At 46.8% G+C, this 17,780-nt stretch overlaps 1 protein-coding gene across 16 annotated transcripts in view; it reads right to left on the bottom strand.

Annotated features, from left to right (window-relative positions):
- Positions 1 to 17,780, bottom strand: part of LOC147014280 (R3H domain-containing protein 1-like) — a 234,179-nt gene that overhangs the window by 38,221 nt on the left and 178,178 nt on the right. For all 16 annotated transcript variants that reach the window (XM_085852133.1, XM_085852130.1, XM_085852135.1 and 13 more), the window contains 2 exons: positions 13,080 to 13,316; positions 10,710 to 10,861 (listed from right to left, as the gene is read on the bottom strand). In XM_085852133.1, the coding sequence (XP_085708259.1) occupies positions 10,710 to 10,861; positions 13,080 to 13,316 (389 nt within the window). The remainder of the gene's footprint in view (positions 1 to 10,709; positions 10,862 to 13,079; positions 13,317 to 17,780) is intronic.

Here is a 17,780-nt window from a genome sequence, read left to right as displayed (position 1 = left end):
CTTCGTCATTTCTTTCATTGAATCCTCATCTTGCTTCACGTAAAGGGTTGGTAGTGGGCTGAATACGCCCGATAATTAATCGAACCGTCGAGGCCGACGATAACACCGCTCGGTTATCCCGATAGTACGGAACGGGTCGCTTAAGTGGCCCGTGTCCGAAGTCGACCTGCGGCGAGGTGCGATCGCCTGGTCTACCCTCCGTGTGGGTACTTAGGTAGGTCGAATTTGGCGAGCAACCCTATCCCACGCGGGGGCTGATTGGCTTGATCGCGGTGAGACCGAAAGGTCCACCCGTGACTGGTTCCCGGCGTTAGTCCGAGAGGGTCACGACTGGATTGTCCGTCCGGTGGGCGACGTGCCGCGATTCGAGTTACGTGGCCGTCAGCACGCCGGCGGGCGCGAAACCGTAACACTGGTGTCAGGTCGTGCGATACAAATCCATCGCCCTCCTCGCGGCACTGGTATCGGAGAACAGGAAAACGGGCTCTCCTGTCTCCAATTAAATTCACGGGAATCGGTCCAGGGGTGAGAGAAGCGACCCCCGATTCCCTCCAAATTACGAGCGAGCGAAATTAACCCTTTAAGAGAAGCAAGATGGCGTCTCAAGGCGAGCGGGAGCCGGGGGTATTAGAAATGGATGTAGAATGTGTAGAATCCATGGTCCAGGATGGAATCCCCGTGCAGGAAATGTTGATTGTGCAGGAACACGGACTCGCCCAACTGAACCCAGAGCCCGAAATAGGTGCGGCAGCGGCCGCGGTGTATGACACCTCCCCTCCCCCTCTCCACCAAAACCCTTCCCCAACCCCTGCCGAAACGGCTCACTCAAGCGCACCCGACATGGCCCAGCTATGCGCCATGCTGGCGGAAATGACAGCGAAGATAAATGCGAACATGAACGAAAAATTGGATGCGAATACACAACAAATGAACGAAAAGATAGATGCGAATACACAAAAATTGGATGCGAATACACAGCAAATAAACGGAATGGAAGCAAACATGAAGGAGGAAATGAAAGAGCTACGGGGTGAGACGCAGAACATGGGCCGATGCCTGCAGGCGGGCATGAAGGCCGTGACCAGGGAGATAGGAATGGCGACTCCAAGTGTGGAAGCAAACGAGCTGGAAGGGGGTGCAACGGCTGACAGGCCCGCGGTGGAGGCGGGTAAAAAAATAATTCGGGGGGCGTGTTGGGCGAGGGTCGTGACAGAGGAATCGACGGTGACCAAAAGGGAAAAATTAAATGGGGAGACCAAAACGTGTGAGACGAGACACGAGGTGACGACAACAGAAACTTATAAATGTATAGAGACACGGGAGACAGAAAAAATAGAGGAGAGACTGCACGATGAAGACGGGGTAAGTGACGCGCACACACACACGGAGGTAGTGGAGGATAATGGGGGTGAGCTGGCGGACTGGGTGGAGACCCAGTGCGAGCACCTGGATGGCCTCCTCCAGGAACGAGGGGAGGGAGTATGCCCCCTTGAGGCGAGTCACGACCAGGTGAGTTCGGTTGTGTTTTGCGAGGTTGAGGGGACGAGTGCTGTGGACAGGTGCACGGAGAGCTTGGGGGGTATAGAGGCCCCGGAGACCCTTGTGGGGACACGAATCCCCAGTGTGGTTGTCCCTGTGTGTGTGGTGCAAAGTGTGAGTGCGTCCCCGTGTGTGGAAGCGACCCCGTGTGTGAGTGGTGTGCTGGCGATGGTGCCAGAGTACGTGCTTCCCAGCACGCCGTGTGTGGATGAGGCACCGTGTGTGGAAGAGGCCGTGTGTGTGGATGAAACGGCCAGTATGAGTGAGGCACCGCGGGTGAGTGCCCCCGCGTGTGTGAGTGAGGCACGGAGTGTGGATGAGGCACCGCGGGTGAGTGCCCCCGCGTGTGTGAGTAGTATGGTTTGTGTGAGTAGTGAGGCACGCGTGAGTGAACGGCCGAGTGCAAGGGAGACCGTGTGTGTGAGAGAGCGGTATGTAAGGGAGATGTCGGTCGGCATGCGGGAGCACGCAGCCGCGTCTCCCGGTGTGAATACAATGGAATGGAGTGTGAGCGTCGTAACACGCAGGTGTGCGTGGGTTGAATGGCGACGACGGCGACATGTGATGAAAGAAAGCCGAGTAGCGGCTGTAGTTGTTTCGGGGACCGTGCCGGGTTCACCCAGCAGTGAGCACGAGGTTCGTGCTGTGCAACGCACAAGACCGCCACGTGCTCGCTTGCGAGAGTGAAGTCCCGGTGCGGAAACGCCAGCGGTGGATTTGCCGATCCCGCGGACGGACAAAGTTTAGGCAGGATAATGGATTTGGACCGGACGGGTTCTCCACGCGATCGTGTGTGTTAAGCTCCAACGGGCAAAGCACATGTGTTCGCGTGGGGAACCCCTCGAGACGTGGGGCTTGTTTTTTTATGCGCACGGTGACGTCATGGCTGCACGTGTGGTTGGAATCCGGCAGGAGGGGTATCCCGGCCGGATGGTACCGTCCAAGGAGGGACGAGGTACACGTGCAGCTGCATGACGTCACGGGCAGGTGCAAAGTGCGCTGGTGCTGCGCATGGAAAAAAAAAAAAAAAAGCAAGCCTCACTATCGGGTGCACAGGATTCCTGGGCAAGGGGTGGAAGACCCCCTTACCTGGGCACAGGATGGAAACTAGTTCGGGGGAAGGGTTAGCTTAGCTAGACCGACTTCATGGGGCAGGGGTAAGTCCTCATGGAGTCCGTGGAATGGATTAGTTAGAGGGATTGTAGTCAGATTTAGGTTGGGAAATAAAATGATTTATTTGGAGACTGTGACAGACTTGTGGATGTGTAGAGTTGACGTAGTTTAGCGACGTAGTGTTAAATGGAACGTGCTATAGTGTAAGGGATGACGTGGGAGCACGAGTTAGTTAGGGGATGTAGTTAGAAGAATGGCAGAGTTCAGCGGTGAGTGTGTTGAAGAGTTGGAGAGTTGTGAGGTGAGTACATGGTGAGTGAGTGAGGCCAGCGGGTCTGTGTGAGTGGAGCGGATGGGGAATGCATGGTGCGATGAGTGATTGGGGGGAGGAGTGACTCCCGCCCAAGGGACCCCCGGGGTCAGTGTAGAGTGAGTTAGGGGGTTAGTCAAATTAACAAATATGGAAGTCGTTTTGTTGTTGGTGGGGAAGTAGGCTCGAAACCCGTTTGGAGGGGTGCAGGAGCCCTGTTGAGGGGCTTGGGAGCGTGGCTGCGAAAGGTGAGTATTGCTGAGTGGGTACCCCAGGCACCAGGCTAGTCGGCCGTGGTAGGCCAAGGGCCCATGGGGGGCCGGGATAGCGTAGTGGGCACGGGTGCGCCTGCTGTGTGCGGGGGCCCGGGGCGCCATTAGCCGCGTGGGCAGTGTTGTGGGCAAGGGTGACCCTCGGAAAGGGGCCTGGGAAGCCAGCCTGCCACGTGTGCATTTCAGGGGAGGTGCCATGGGGGGCACTCCCCGGTGTTAGGGAGCTGGTAGGCTCGGAGGCAGTGTAGTGCCCGGGGGTGCCATCGTCGGAGAATCGGCAGAGGGTCGTGCCTGCCAAGGGGAGCCACGTGTCCCAGCCATGAGACCGTGTGAGGGCACGGAGAGAAAATTGGGGGGCGAGGCCCGAAATTGTGAGGACACCAACATAGGCGACGGGAATCTGGGTTGTTAGAACCAATAGTTTAAGCGAGAGGCGCTTGTTGAAAGCCCCGGGGTAGTTTAACTGTTAAATGGATAGGGCAGATTAGGAGATGTACCCCTCCGCACCATCCATCCCCTCGCTCTCGTTGTGGGCCGCTGGACCCACTGTGGGTTAGATCGCCGAACTCTGGGGAGACCATTCTGAGGCTTCGTTGGGCCTCAACACAGGACGTTAGCTCTCCCTTGTTCCCCTCCGGGAAGGGAACGTAGGGGTTGGGAGTAGGCTAGGTGACAGGATAGGTTAGCCGAACAAGGAGGATAAAGGGGGTTAGGGGACGATTTATAGTGGGGGAGTAAAAATAAAAACAACAACAAAAAATTAAGTTGGGGCTAAATTGGGGTTTGACAAATTAAGGGAGTGGGTATGTACAGTGACAGGCAAAGGCGATAGGTTGGGAGGGAGACAGGTAGGTAGGTCCGAGCCCGCCTTCCAAGTGGCCAGCACCACCGCACTCCCTCCACCAACTTCCACTGACGGCAAAAGCTGGCCAGCTTCATCTGCTGGCTGTGTGCTGCAAGGCCTGTGCCGGCCGGATCATCTGCAGCTGTGGTACTTCAAGGCCTGTGCCGGCCAGTTCATCTGCGGGCTGTGTTTGCCTGCAGCGGCCTTCTTCTGCGGGCTGTGTTGCCTGCACCTTTGCCATGCCATGCCCACTGCCCACGTTCACCAGCCCCGTTCAATTTTTGCTTTGCCCCCCCCCCCTGTTCATTTCCATGTGCGCCAGGATCCGCAAGGCAACAGTTTGCAAGCTGCAAGAACTGCCCCGTTGGCAGCTACAACACGGGCCTGCAGTGGCGGCCCGTGCACCGTGTTTGCGTCCATCCATTCATCCATCCATCCATCCATTCGTTGTGTTCATTGCGTGTGCCACTTGAGCTGGCACGGAGGCTGCGTTTGTGCAGCCCATGCACCGTTGTGGTTCACTGCATTCAGTTCATCCATTCATCCATCCATTCGTTGTGTTCATTGCGTGTGCCACTTGAGCTGGCACGGAGACTGCATTTGTGCAGCCCATGCACCGTTGTGGTTCACTGCGTTCAGTTCAAAAAGGGAAGGCCTTGGACTGCGTGTGAGCAGCCAGCCACGTTCCCTGTCACCTGCATTGTTTTGAGCCAGAGACTGCATGCGAGCAGCCTGGCTCCCTGTTAACTGCTTTTCTTTTGCAGAGTTCATTGATCCTGGGCCATGGTTTAGTGTAAAATTTGTAAGTTAAGGTTAAGATGTACTGTACATATGAGTGCGCCCCCGGCATGTCTGTCTTAGCGCCGGCAATTTTATTTAAGTCGTCCGTGTGAGTGAGTTTGTTTAGGTAGTTACGCAGCCCTCAGGTTATTTATTTTGGGGACACGAATACCATGAATGTCGCACTCAGGGATCCGTAGGTAAAATGTACTTGGGGAAAACTACACATGATGGCACACGAAAATTTGACGACTCGGGACGAGTCTGTAAAAAGGGGAGGGGGTAGTGTTGTGGTTACCAAATTCGCAAACCACCATTCAGGTCCCTTAGGTGAGGTATCTCGGTAAGTATATGTGTAGTTAGGCCCAAACCCGTTGTCTAGTGGGAATACATGTCATTTATGCGTGCTGCGACTCTTCAGGATAGCCGTTTTTCTTTTGCTATCTTTATTTTGGACCAACCGCCATTGTTACCACCACCAACCACAACATCAACCACCTACCGCGGCGCCGCTTCACGTCACACCTCGCAACCGTCGCATCGCCACCGTTCTTGCGCCGCTTGTGGGTACCGGTGTTGGACTTGTGCAGGGCGCGCGCCGAACAGCGTGTACAAAACCACGGATTTTCAGCTCCAAAAACGGATCAAAAACGACACACGCCCACTTTTGTTCCGTCCAATCGGTGAGCGAGGGGCGATTTGGCCCCGCCTCCAGGGCGTTGGAGGGCGATCGCTATATGCAAATTTATGGATCAAAATGCATTCACGCCCACTTTTTCTCGGGCCAATGGGGAGCGAGGTGAAAGGTCGAAGGCACGGGGTCAAAGATGAGAGAGCGAAGCCACGGGGCTTATATAAGCGACCGCGTTCGTCAAGTCGAAGAGTTAAGACTTCGCAGTCGGTGGAGTTGGGAAGAAGAAGCAAGAAGGAGTTGGTCGTCGTCGTGTGCGTTGGAGTCGGAGCGAAGGGGACGGAGCTGTGGAGAGGCGGCGAGGGCAGACGAGGGGGTGCTCGCGTCGTGCCGGGAGCTGCACACCAGGGAGGCCGACGGCGCGACCTGGTCGAGGTGGAGACGCTCGTCGCGGGACTCGAGGCAGAGTAGAAATCCTCCTTTCCCCCGAGCATCAGCAACCCCCTCCTGTTTCCCCCCGCGCTGAGATAGTGCGACCAAGGGGGCCCCTTTCCCACCCCCTACCAGACACTGTCCGCGAGGCCCGCGGAGTTGAGGCACCATCGCCGCTCTGCGTCTCATCACCAGACGGGTAGGCCCGACCCGGTCTCGGCCTCAGGCCCACCTCATCCTTGAGGGTTCTCTTTTCTTTTGTTTTTGGGAATGTGTGTTGTCGGCGCCGTCTGTGAAGTAGAATTGTATAAGTGTTGCCGTGTGCTCGCGTAATCGGTATTAGATCTGCATTGTCGCATTTGCTTTTTGTGTAAAATTGCATTGTGTTTCTTTTTTTTTTCTATGTGCTTTTGGTGGAATTGTATATGTGCGCTTTCCGTTCATCGCGAATAAATGTGCTTTGTGTTGAACTGTTTCCCGCTTCGCTTCGTCATTTCTTTCATTGAATCCTCATCTTGCTTCACGTAAAGGGTTGGTAGTGGGCTGAATACGCCCGATAATTAATCGAACCGTCGAGGCCGACGATAACACCGCTCGGTTATCCCGATAGTACGGAACGGGTCGCTTAAGTGGCCCGTGTCCGAAGTCGACCTGCGGCGAGGTGCGATCGCCCGGTCTACCCTCCGTGTGGGTACTTAGGTAGGTCGAATTTGGCGAGCAACCCTATCCCACGCGGGGGCTGATTGGCTCGATCGCGGTGAGACCGAAAGGTCCACCCGTGACTGGTTCCCGGCGTTAGTCCGAGAGGGTCACGACTGGATTGTCCGTCTGGTGGGCGACGTGCCGCGATTCGAGTTACGTGGCCGTCAGCACGCCGGCGGGCGTGAATCCGTAACAATATTATTTCGTTTAGCCACATCTCAATGGTGAAGAATCACTTAAAAAAATTATCAGATCCTTTTCTGGATTTGGACCTTCACCATAATTGAATAAATTCTTCCCTGGCACACACCCAACATGTCCACCAAATTTCGTCCAAATCCCCGTCCACAACTTTTTTAAATATCATGCGACATTGTTTTTGGCCCCATCTCTCAATGGTGAATAATCACTTTAAAAATTCCAGTCATTGGATCCGAAACCAGATCTTCACCAAAATCTAATCAGCTTGTCCATGTCACACACCATCCACAAAATTTCATCTGGATCTGTCCACAACTTTTTGGAGATATCCTGCACACAGTCAAACAAACAAAGTAAGACAAACAAATAGACAGAAAGGGATGAAGACATAACATCCTTCACCTTTGGTGGCAGAGGAAAAAAACAAAAAAAAAACAATCAGGACTGGTCTCCCATATCTACTGCCCCTGATGTTAGCTCAGCTTGGGAATTCTTCCACAGAATCCTGCTCTGTCTCATGCACAGATTCATTCCATCTCGTCTTCAAGTATCCTCCCCTTCTTCCCGCCTATGATACACTGAATCCTGTGGTGAGGTAGTTGCTCTGAAACAACTTGCCTTTTCTTCCTGGAAGGCAAATCTGACTGAAGGCAATTTCAGTGCTTTCCAAAACGTCCGCAACAAATGTGTGGCCACTCTCAGGAGAGCTATAAAAACATCTATCCAACCTCAAGAATGAACTTTCAAACTTGTCTCCCTCCTCATAAACCTGGTGGCACCTTGTTAAGTCTGTCTCTGGTGTATGCTCCCCTTCCATCCCTTCATTCTCTTCAATTGTCACTCGAGCCGACTCCGCTCGTGAGAAGGCTGAATGCTTCAATTCTGTGTTTGCTTCCGAATCTTGTGTCTCCAATTCCTCACTCTCTGTACCCATCCTTCCCTGTCGAAATCAACTGTTCCTGGTCTGTCTGTCTCTGTCTCTGTCTCTCTCTTCCATCTGAGAAGGTGGAGAAAGTTATTTGAACCATCGACTCTGACTTTGCTGCTGTGCCGGACGGCTTCAGTTCACATGTCCTAAAAACCTGCTCTGTTGGTCTTGCACATCCTCTTTCTGCTCTTTTCATCATGTCATTTGTACTATGTCATCTTCCATTTGCTTGAAAATCTGCCAACATCACTGCACTACACAAAAAGGTGCAAAAACGGATCGTCTCAACTACAGACATATCATCTTACTTCCAATCATCAGCAAGGTCATGGAATCCACCATCGCAGTTGATATGAAAAATCTTCCTTTTCTCAAAGAACCTCATTTCAGATCACCAATTTGGTTTCAGACCAGGTCACTCCACCTTGGACATGTAGTTTCAACTCACCCAACAATGGATGAAGGCCCTCGATGTCAGCTAAGATCAGGCCCATCTCTCTGGACATATCTTGTGTTTTTTATACAGTCTGGCATCCTGCCTTACTCTCCAAACTGTCTGCCTATGGCATTGAAGGCCAACTCCAAACACAGCATACTGATTTCCGATACTTTCGTAGCCGATGTGACACTCAACGGAATCCCTTCATCTGCCCTCCCTGTCAAGGCTGCAGTGCCCCAATGCAGTGTTCTGGGCTCAGTCTGATTCCTGATCTTCATGAATCATCTCTCTGACTCTGGAAAATCCTCTTTATCTATTTGCTGATGACTATCATCTGCCATGACATCCCTCTTCCTTCAGAAAGGCAGGCTGCAGCCTTCTCCCTCTCTTTAAACCTTGACAAAAATTTTTTTTAAAAAAATCACAAGCTGGTCAAACATTTGGAGTATGTCTTTATATCCTGACAAATCTCACTCTCACCATCTCTCTCCGAAAGGACAGTCTGGCAAACCACCATCGACTTTCTTAACAATCCTCTATTGAGGAGGTCACGCCATTCAAAGTCCTGGGTGTCACTATCAGCCATGATCTTTCTTGGGAAAACCACATTTCAAAGTTGGCCTCCAAAACTAGCTGCAAACTGGGCATCCTCTGTCGTACAAAGTCCTTCCTTGGCACACCTCAACTCCTATCCACCTATAAGGCCTTCATCTGCAGCTTGATGGAGTGCTGCTTCCCCCTGCACTGGCCCCCCTGCCTCACATCTTGCTCAGCTTGAAACGATGGAAACCAAGACCTTGAAGCTCCTGGGAATTTACGACGCTGAAGCTGAATCTATGGGCTTTTCACTTCGCTATTGCAGAGAGGTCGGGTGGTCTCTGTCTTCTACTGCCTCCTTTCTGGTCGTGCATCCTCTGCTCTTTCCATGCTTTGTCCACCTACCAACCCTCACCCCTCGGCTTCCACAGGGCTCACATAGTCCACCATCAACCCTTTCCTAGTAAAACTACCTAAATTCAGGATTACTGCTCACCTCCACTCATTTGTTCCTCTTTTTTTTCCCCGCCTGTGGAATCAACTTCCACATTCTCTTCAATCTCATTCTTCCCTCCAGGTCTTCAAGACAGCTGTTCACTGCCATCTCAGATCATCCCCAATCCAAAACAATGATCTTTTCTCACCTCATGAACTCCCCCACCTCCTTAATCCCACCCCAATGTCTCCTCCTTCCAAATTTCCAGTTTCCCTCCTGAGAGTTCCCTTATGATTCCATACTGTCCATGCCATGCATCCTCTCCTGCCCCCCCCCCCATTCTTTGTCTGCCTTACCTTCTTGGCCTTCAGCTCTGCTGTTGACGTTTCCCCCACTCTCTCTGCTGTTCCTTTTGTCCTGTTGAGTCCTGATCTATTCATTGTATTCGTATTAGCTCTTCAAGGAGCCTTGACTATGTATACAAAATAAACAAACAAAAAAAGCTCTGCTGGAAAAAGCTCACCCAGGTAGCCCCTGCTAGTGGTAGATAAACCTTTGTTTATTATTATTTTTACTTTAACTTGCCTGGCCTGTGTAAATAATAATTATTAAAAAACGTCATAAGAGAATGTTTTTAGTCAATGACGTGGTAAACTGTAGTGTTTTAAAAATAATTTAACAAATATTTATAAAGGGGATGTGCTCAGAGTATCGTTTCCTTTACAACAAAGCCTGCTGTGACATGGCTCTCAGAAAACTGCAGGCTGGAAACCTGACATGGCCTTTGTGTGTACTTTTCCACTGGTTTTAGCATGTCCTGATTCAAGAGTAATACATCAGTAAACCTGATTATGTATGGCTTTAAAAACCAAGGTGATGCGAAAGCCAGGCTTGGAGCAAAATGTTATGTTGCAGCATGGAAAGTGCAAGGAAAGCTTTGTTTGCAGCTCACAAACCCACAAGAAATGCATCGTTTTCATTTCAGAAAGGGTTCTATAAATCAGGCATTTTCACATTCTATATTGGAGATTGCATTTGAAAACAGTCACTGAAACAAAATTTGGAAAACTTTTTTTTTTCTTTGGTATACCAAGTCTAGGCTTGTGTAAGAGCGAATACACAGAAACATATAACAAGGCAGGAGACAAGAGGGGCGGGAGGGGGAAAGCACAAAATAGTGGGGAACAAAGACAATAGGATATCTGTGGAAGGGAGAGGGATGGTGCAGGGTACATGAGGGAAACAAAATGATACTACAGGGACTTTCAGGATGGAAAACAGGGAATTTTAAGGAGGTAGGTTTGGGGTGGATTAACAGGGGTAGTAAAGATCAAGATTTTGGATGGGGGAATACATGAGGTGGTGGTGAACAGCTGTTTTGAACACCTGGAGGGAGGAGTGGGATTGAAGAGAGTGTGGGAAGTTGTTCCAGAGGTGGGGGGAAAAAAAGAGGAATGACAGGGTGAAGGTGAGCAGTGATTCTTGATTTTGGCAGTTTCACCAGAAGGGGGTTTTGAAGGTTTCCTTTCCCAGGAAAGAACTTACGACTGTGACAAGACTGTTTATCAGTGGCTGTTGTGGCACAGTCTGTTGGGTTTGTGGAGACGAGTCATCAGAAAGATAGTCCTTTGTTAGTTGGTGTCTGGATGGTGGATGGTAAACTGCAGGGCTTCCATCAGGGTTCATAAAGGGTTGTCCTGAGAACATCAAAAGCAACAGAATGCTCAACTGAAATTAGAGAATTATTCAGTATTTCAAGGGTAAAATATTAAACATGAAAGGTAGTGTAAACAACAGAATTCATCGAACACCTTTCCCACACAGTCTTGAGAAAAAGAACATGGGCAGGATTGGCGAGCAGTAAATTTGGTTGGTCAAGATGATGTAAAATCATGTGATATTTTCTGCGAAACGAAAGGTTTTTAAAAGTACCAATAAGGCGATTTGTGTTCTACAGTGTTCACGTATATAATTCAATTGAAATAAAATAAAGATTTTAAAGGTTGTCGAAAATGATATTTCCCGGAGGTTTACCGCCATTTATACAGCATATTTCATCCCACCTTATTTTGCACGTTACATTAGTTCTTCATGCCTGTTGTCTGTATCCTTTATGACATCCTTAAAAACAGAAAGTTTCCTGTTTGGAATGATTTTCAATTTTGTTTGACTGCTGGACAGGCAGACAGAGTAAAGAAACTATCTCTCTTATCTGTGCATAATGAGAGCAGGACGAATTCAGAGCCAATATACTGCTAAACTAAAGGTTCATTTTCCGATTCATGCTTTCGATTCACATTCAAAATATAACATTTAATTGAAATCAAGTTGTTCCTCGATCATAAACTGACATTTGTGGACAGACAGACAGACAGCCAAAGTGAACCAATTGCTTAACTCTGGTTTTCGCTTCGCATGTGGGGTAAATATACATGAACAAACATTAGTCACCATATTCCAATGGCAAAGAGACTGCAAAAATCAGGCACAAGTTGCAGAATAGAAAACAGTAACTTACAATTTGGGAAAAGCTCTGCCAAAAATGAGAGCATTAAAAGCCACACACGAGTGCTTGCAGAAGAGGTATTTGGCTTTGATTAACATTGCCCTCGATGATGCAACACTAAGAGTGGAAAGCAGTGGGATGATAGTTTGTGATCAGGAAACCTGACTATTTCTTTGGAAATTGAAATCAGCTGAAAACAACACAGCACATGGAGAGAGTTTACAAGTTTATACCATATTTGAAGATTTGAAGACCTGGTGGAATTGAAATTAGCAGAGTAATGCAAATCGGTCGGCATATGGAGCCAAGACATGATTGTATCAACAGAAAAATGGAAGGAGGGGGGAAAGGAAGTGAGGTGGTGAGGGGTGTTGGGTGTGGGAGGATGACATCACAGCAATCGAAATAAGAATGTAGAAATTGTTTCCCAAAATTGACCCTGGACATACCCTATTGATTTGAAGGAGTGAATCAACGATCTAAAATAATTACAAAAGCTTTAGCAAGACACCCAGGGCAGTGCCTCTCAACAAAGAGCACTGGCACCTCCACAACAATTGCTGGTGGTTTTTGGGGATCAGGTGGGGGGGGATGCAAATTCTCTATGTAAATGTGTGTCATGTAGCACCACCTCCAGGTCACCTCCAACAATTACAGAACAGTATTCCTGTTCCCACATTTTCCAGGGCTGTGAGGTGTTCTGAATTATAAACAGTAGGTATGCTTTTGCTTCATGCACGTAACCCAGGTTTTTTAATGTTGGCAATATAGAGCTGTCAGTTACCTACCCAATCCATTGGGACCATACTCTGTGCAGAGCGTTGGTGCTGCCTAAGCAGTCTCCTGGGCTATTGGGCACAATTCTGGAGGGGTCGCCACTCCGACACAGGATACCAGCAAGCTGGTACTCATTTTGCCGACCTTGGAAGGATGACAGGCTGAGTCAACCCCACCTGGTATTAATTCAACAGCCGAGGATCTCAAGCCCACCACCCTAACCATGAAACCAATATCAGGCATAGTTACCTATACACCGCCCAAATGAAGGTATGCGTCAGAAGAACGCTTTGCCTATGTGGAACAATATCACCCATTGGACAGGCACTTTGTTCATGTTCATATAATTCAGAAAGCTAACTGAAAAACATAAAGATATTCTTCATGTTTCCAATGATGCTGTCATTCAAGTAAATTGATTTTTTTTCAATCGTTTTAACATTACAGCCTTTCCACATTTGCCTTGGTGGTATGTATAATTTTCTTGAAGAAGTAAATAAAACAAATATACAGAAATGCAATTCGCAAATCTCTGCTGACACAGTGACCTTTGCATTTGGAGTGTCACCAGCGACAAAAGAAAAAAAAAATGCAGAAGTGTAGCCGTCATTTTGTGCAATGAAAAATCACACCTGTGTGCGGATTCACCAAGATGCTTCCTGGTGGAATACCCATGCTCTCAAGTGGCAGCAGGCAGAAGTTCGGGCCTGCTGTGGTAGATATAGGTTGGGGGCCTGAACCAGAATAATTAAATGCAGGAGCAGCACCATTTAATGCAGACCCAAGGGAAACTTGAGGTAATGGTTGAGTCTGTTGCTGCCAGGAAAGTGAACCGGAAGATGAAGCCATGCTGTTCGACGAGTCAGTATCTGAGAGAAGAGAAAAAAGTGGTGTTTGCACTTTCAAAAATTGTGTTTATTGATAATACTGATACAATGATACAAATTAAAAATTAAAAAACAAACAAACTACAATTGCCATTTATAACTGTTGGCAGTGATGACCGGGTACCAAGACGTCCGGCATTGATACAACCGTGCTTTGATAAAACATGGGATTGACGAGTTACGGACCGAGGAACACAAAGCATTCAATCTATTTATTATGTACGCAGTTATCCCTTTTTCCTGGGGACATCGTCAGTATCAATTTAATTGGCGTTTAAATAACCTGAACACGATGTAATAAATGTTGACACCATGGGTCCACAGTGTAAACCAGAACTCCCTGGAGTCAAACTAAGCCCCTCACATCTCTCTACGATGCGAGATTGATGAGTCATCAGAGGTTTCCTTATTTTTTGGAGTAGGAGGCTACCATTAAAAAGTAGCAGGTTACCATCAACGCAAGCGAAGCGAGCGCAGCTGTATGGCCCTGGAAGCCGGACGATCCGAGATGGCTGGAGATGCATTCTAGCATGATTTCTGACATAAAATAGTTCATATTATCATGCTGTTGGGTGGAAAAACACCACAAAAACAGGTGGTTAGGCCTATACTGGATGTGGTTCCATTAACATACTGACTCTGACTGACTGACTGGTTGACTGAAATTCAGCTATACAGTTAGTTCAAGCAGCTTTTAAACAGGGTTCATTAATTTAAGGACATCGTTTAGGGCACACCAAGGTGTCTGAAAGATGGAGTATCTAAGCACTTTAAAAGAGAGGCATTTTAGCAACATTTGGGCCATGCCTTAGTTCTTAATAGGGAGATGATACTGCACATGGTGGAGTACAGTGAGCAATCTGAAGTAAGTGTGTTACATACTAATAGTGTAGATGAACTAGCATTCATTAAGGAAGCCATATTCCATTTCACTTCTGTGAGTGTTCAGTGTTTGCCGTATGAATGCTGTGAGCACGAAGGATTAGATTATTATAATAATGTTGGGTAAAATGTGCAAACCAAACTATTAACACAGCAAATTCTGTATACATCAGGATCTAAAGTTTGATTGAAGTAATAGACTTATAGTGATATTATTTAATTCCAGTAATCAAGGAAGTGTGATATTTTTGATATCGATACAAAACATTCTTGGAGTTATACTCATCTTCCATTTCTGCTGTCAAATCAATGACAAACTCATATACCGGTAAACAATATTCAATCAATCTTTAGTATTAAAATCAAGTCCTTTGGGAATCTGAGTCACCATATATGTTTTATAGAAAGAAAAATTAATTCATAAATAAGATTTCACATTCAAAAAGTTTATTATATATTTTTGTGCTGCAAACATTCTACATCCTCAACTTTCAAAACAATGTTGTCCAAATTTCAGGATCAAAGTAGCCATGAATTCACAGTCTATTTTCAGTTGCAAACATGTCCAACATCTTTATGATATTATTCTAGCAGGAATGAACAAATGACATTATATGTAATTAAATAATCAATGATTGAAAGTTAGTAAACTTAAAATTTATTTGGGATGAAGAAACGTTCCCTTGCAAAGAACAAATTGTACATGTTCTGTGTAAATTCTTGAAGCTGATGGTTACAGTTCTGTTTAACAGTGTTTAACCTATAGTCATTTAGCAAGTTAAGCAACACAATTGAAGTCACTGTCACTATCAGATGAAATGTCTTCTACATTAAATTGTCCCACTGCTTCATTTTCAGTCAGAGGGGACAATTCTGATTCGACAGGCAAGTCATTAGTCAAGAGAATTTGGGGACATGCAAACGAAGTTGATGGTACACTAACAAGTCGTTGATTTGGGAGCTTCCGTCAAGGTTTTTGGCTACGCCAGTCAAGTACACATTGTCGGATAAGGAGTTCGGCATCATTTGAGCCAACTGGAGGACCATTGATTGAGATTGTTAGCAAGGCATTGAGCATGTCATTTTTTCATTTTCTTGACTTAATACGCTTAAGGGCGCAGGCTCCCCGTTCTGGCCAAGCATTGGAAACTGGCAGAGACATACAAATTTCTGCAAGCTCTACCAGTTTGGGGTAAAAGTGCTTGCACTCCTGCTTCTTAGATAAGATTTGTTTAAGTACCCATTCTGTTGGTGTGAGGTTAGATTTTAACGAAAGTACTTCAGCAGGCACGTTTTTTACATGAATTTAATTCAAACTTAAAATTCTGCCACTCAGCAACAACTTTCTGCTGACCAGCTTTCTCAAAAAAACTGACCACCAAGTAGGTCAATGTAATCTGCACCATACTCTGAAAATCCATGGTCATCAGCTTCAGGTACTGAGGAAAAAAAAAAAAAATGAAAAATCGGCGCTGAAGTAGGCGGCGACCTTTGACATTTTTTCTCTGAGTAGACGGCTGCGGGTCGCCGGTAACCGGCTTCTAAGGAAACCCCTGGTCATGGACCGAGTGACACACCACGTTGAATCTACTTATTAAGTACGTAGTTCGCCCATTTTTCCTGAGGACAAAGTCGGTACCAATTGAATTGATATTCCTCCACCCTCAAACCCATCCAGGCACAGCAAAGTGAGCCTTATTCAAAGAAACAATGTTCTCAGATTCAAGAAATTAAATAATTCTGGCTGCCAGACCATGTGGCCGAACGGGTTGAAATTTAAAACGTATATTCCACATGTCTACTAGATCATAATTGTGAAGTTTTACATTGATTGATGAAGAGGTTCCAGAGAAAACAATTGAATACTCTCCTTCAATCCAATATGGCTGCCAAACCATGTGGTCGATGGGGTTGAAATTTAAAATGTACACTCCCCTTTCTTTACGCGATAATAATTCTGAAGTTTGACTTTGATTGATGAAGCTGTTCAAGAGGAAACATTATTTAATAGCGAACGCAGTGAGCCTCATACTTAACGCGTGCACGTGAGAGAATAGGAAACAACAACAACAACACAATACGCCTAGCTATTTGGAATCCGTGTCGATGGATATGACCTTTTGCTTCCGGTTGTTTTTAAACGCTCTGCTGTGTATAAACACGATTGGGTTTTATTTCTATCTTGTGAATATTACTTAACGCGTGCACATGAGAGAATAGGAAACAACAAAAACAACACAATACTCTGGCAATTGTGAATCCGTGTCGTTGGCTATGACCCTTTTGCTTCCATTTTTTTTTTGTTTCTGTTTTTTTTTTTTACCGGTTGTTGTCATGGGGAATGATGCATGCTGGGAGATAAAGGCATCGTCAGAGACATGAAATACCCAAATAATATCAGACATGGTGTATATTTCCTCCACTGATTTTAATAAAGATATCTCCCGCATCATAAAAAAATAATTTTTAATCGTGATTTACGTTATTTGATCGCTGATCCCGAATCCAGGCCGAAGTAACCGGAAATTGCGTATACAGTTTTGAACAAGTTATAGGTAAAGTCAGAAGCGAATGTAAGAAGAATACTACATTCGCTTCTCTTCAAGGCGGTGTAGTTGTCGTTGTGAAGGTAATGTTGAGGTAATATTTTTTTTTTTCAGATGAGATCCTGTTCTAGGCGGTGTAGTTGTCGTAGTGAAGGTAATGTTGAGGTAATATGAATTTTTTTAGATGAGATCCCGTTCTAGGCGGTGTAGTTGTCGTTGTGGAGGTAATGTTGAGGTAATATTTATTTTTTCAGATGAGATCCTGTTCTTGGCGGTGTAGTTGTCGTTGTGAAGGTAATGAGGTAATATTAATTTTTTTTAGATGTGATCCCGTTCTAGGCGGTGTCATCGTCAAGGTAATGTTAAGGTAATATTAATTTTTTTAGATGAGATCTTGTTCTTGGCAGTGTAGTTGTCGTTGTGAAGGTAATGTTAAAGTAATATTAATTTTTTTAGATGAGATCCTGTTCTAGGCGGTGTAGTTGTCGTTGTTGTGGTGTATGGGTGGAGCATGTATTGTTTGGGCGGAGCCCCGAATCACGGATGGTGGTGGTCACGTGGTTATGGCTTCATATGTCCCGACTCGCCCGCTTGGGACTTGTAGCACCAGTTAGCAGCATGCGTGGTCATTAGCAGTGGCTTGTATGTCGTGTGCCTGTAGGGTGCATCGAGTGCATACTAAAGCGGAGTTACGGGCATCCTACGCCCACCCTCTCGCTTGAGGCAATAAAGTGGAGTTGTGTTACCGTCCGGCTCATGTCTGCTTGTTTGCACCTCGGCCACGACACCACAGTTGTGAAGGGAATGTTGAGGTAATATTTCTTTTTTTTAGATGAGATCCTGTTCTTGGCGGTGTAGTTGTCATTGTGAAGGTAATGTTGAGGATTTTTTTTTTTCAGATGAGATCCTGTTCTCGGCAGTGTAGTTGTTGTTGTGAAGGTAATATTTATTTTTTTCATAGCAAAAAAAACTTTAATTTGATATATTTAAGAAGCGAATGTAAGAAGAATTCTACGTT

This window comes from Eptatretus burgeri, chromosome 13 (assembly GCF_056783735.1).
Source record: "Eptatretus burgeri isolate ZD-2024b chromosome 13, Ebu_testis_v1, whole genome shotgun sequence".
In the NCBI taxonomy this organism is placed as follows: Eukaryota; Metazoa; Chordata; class Myxini; order Myxiniformes; family Myxinidae; genus Eptatretus; species Eptatretus burgeri.
This window is presented reverse-complemented; position numbering and strand designations above follow the sequence as displayed.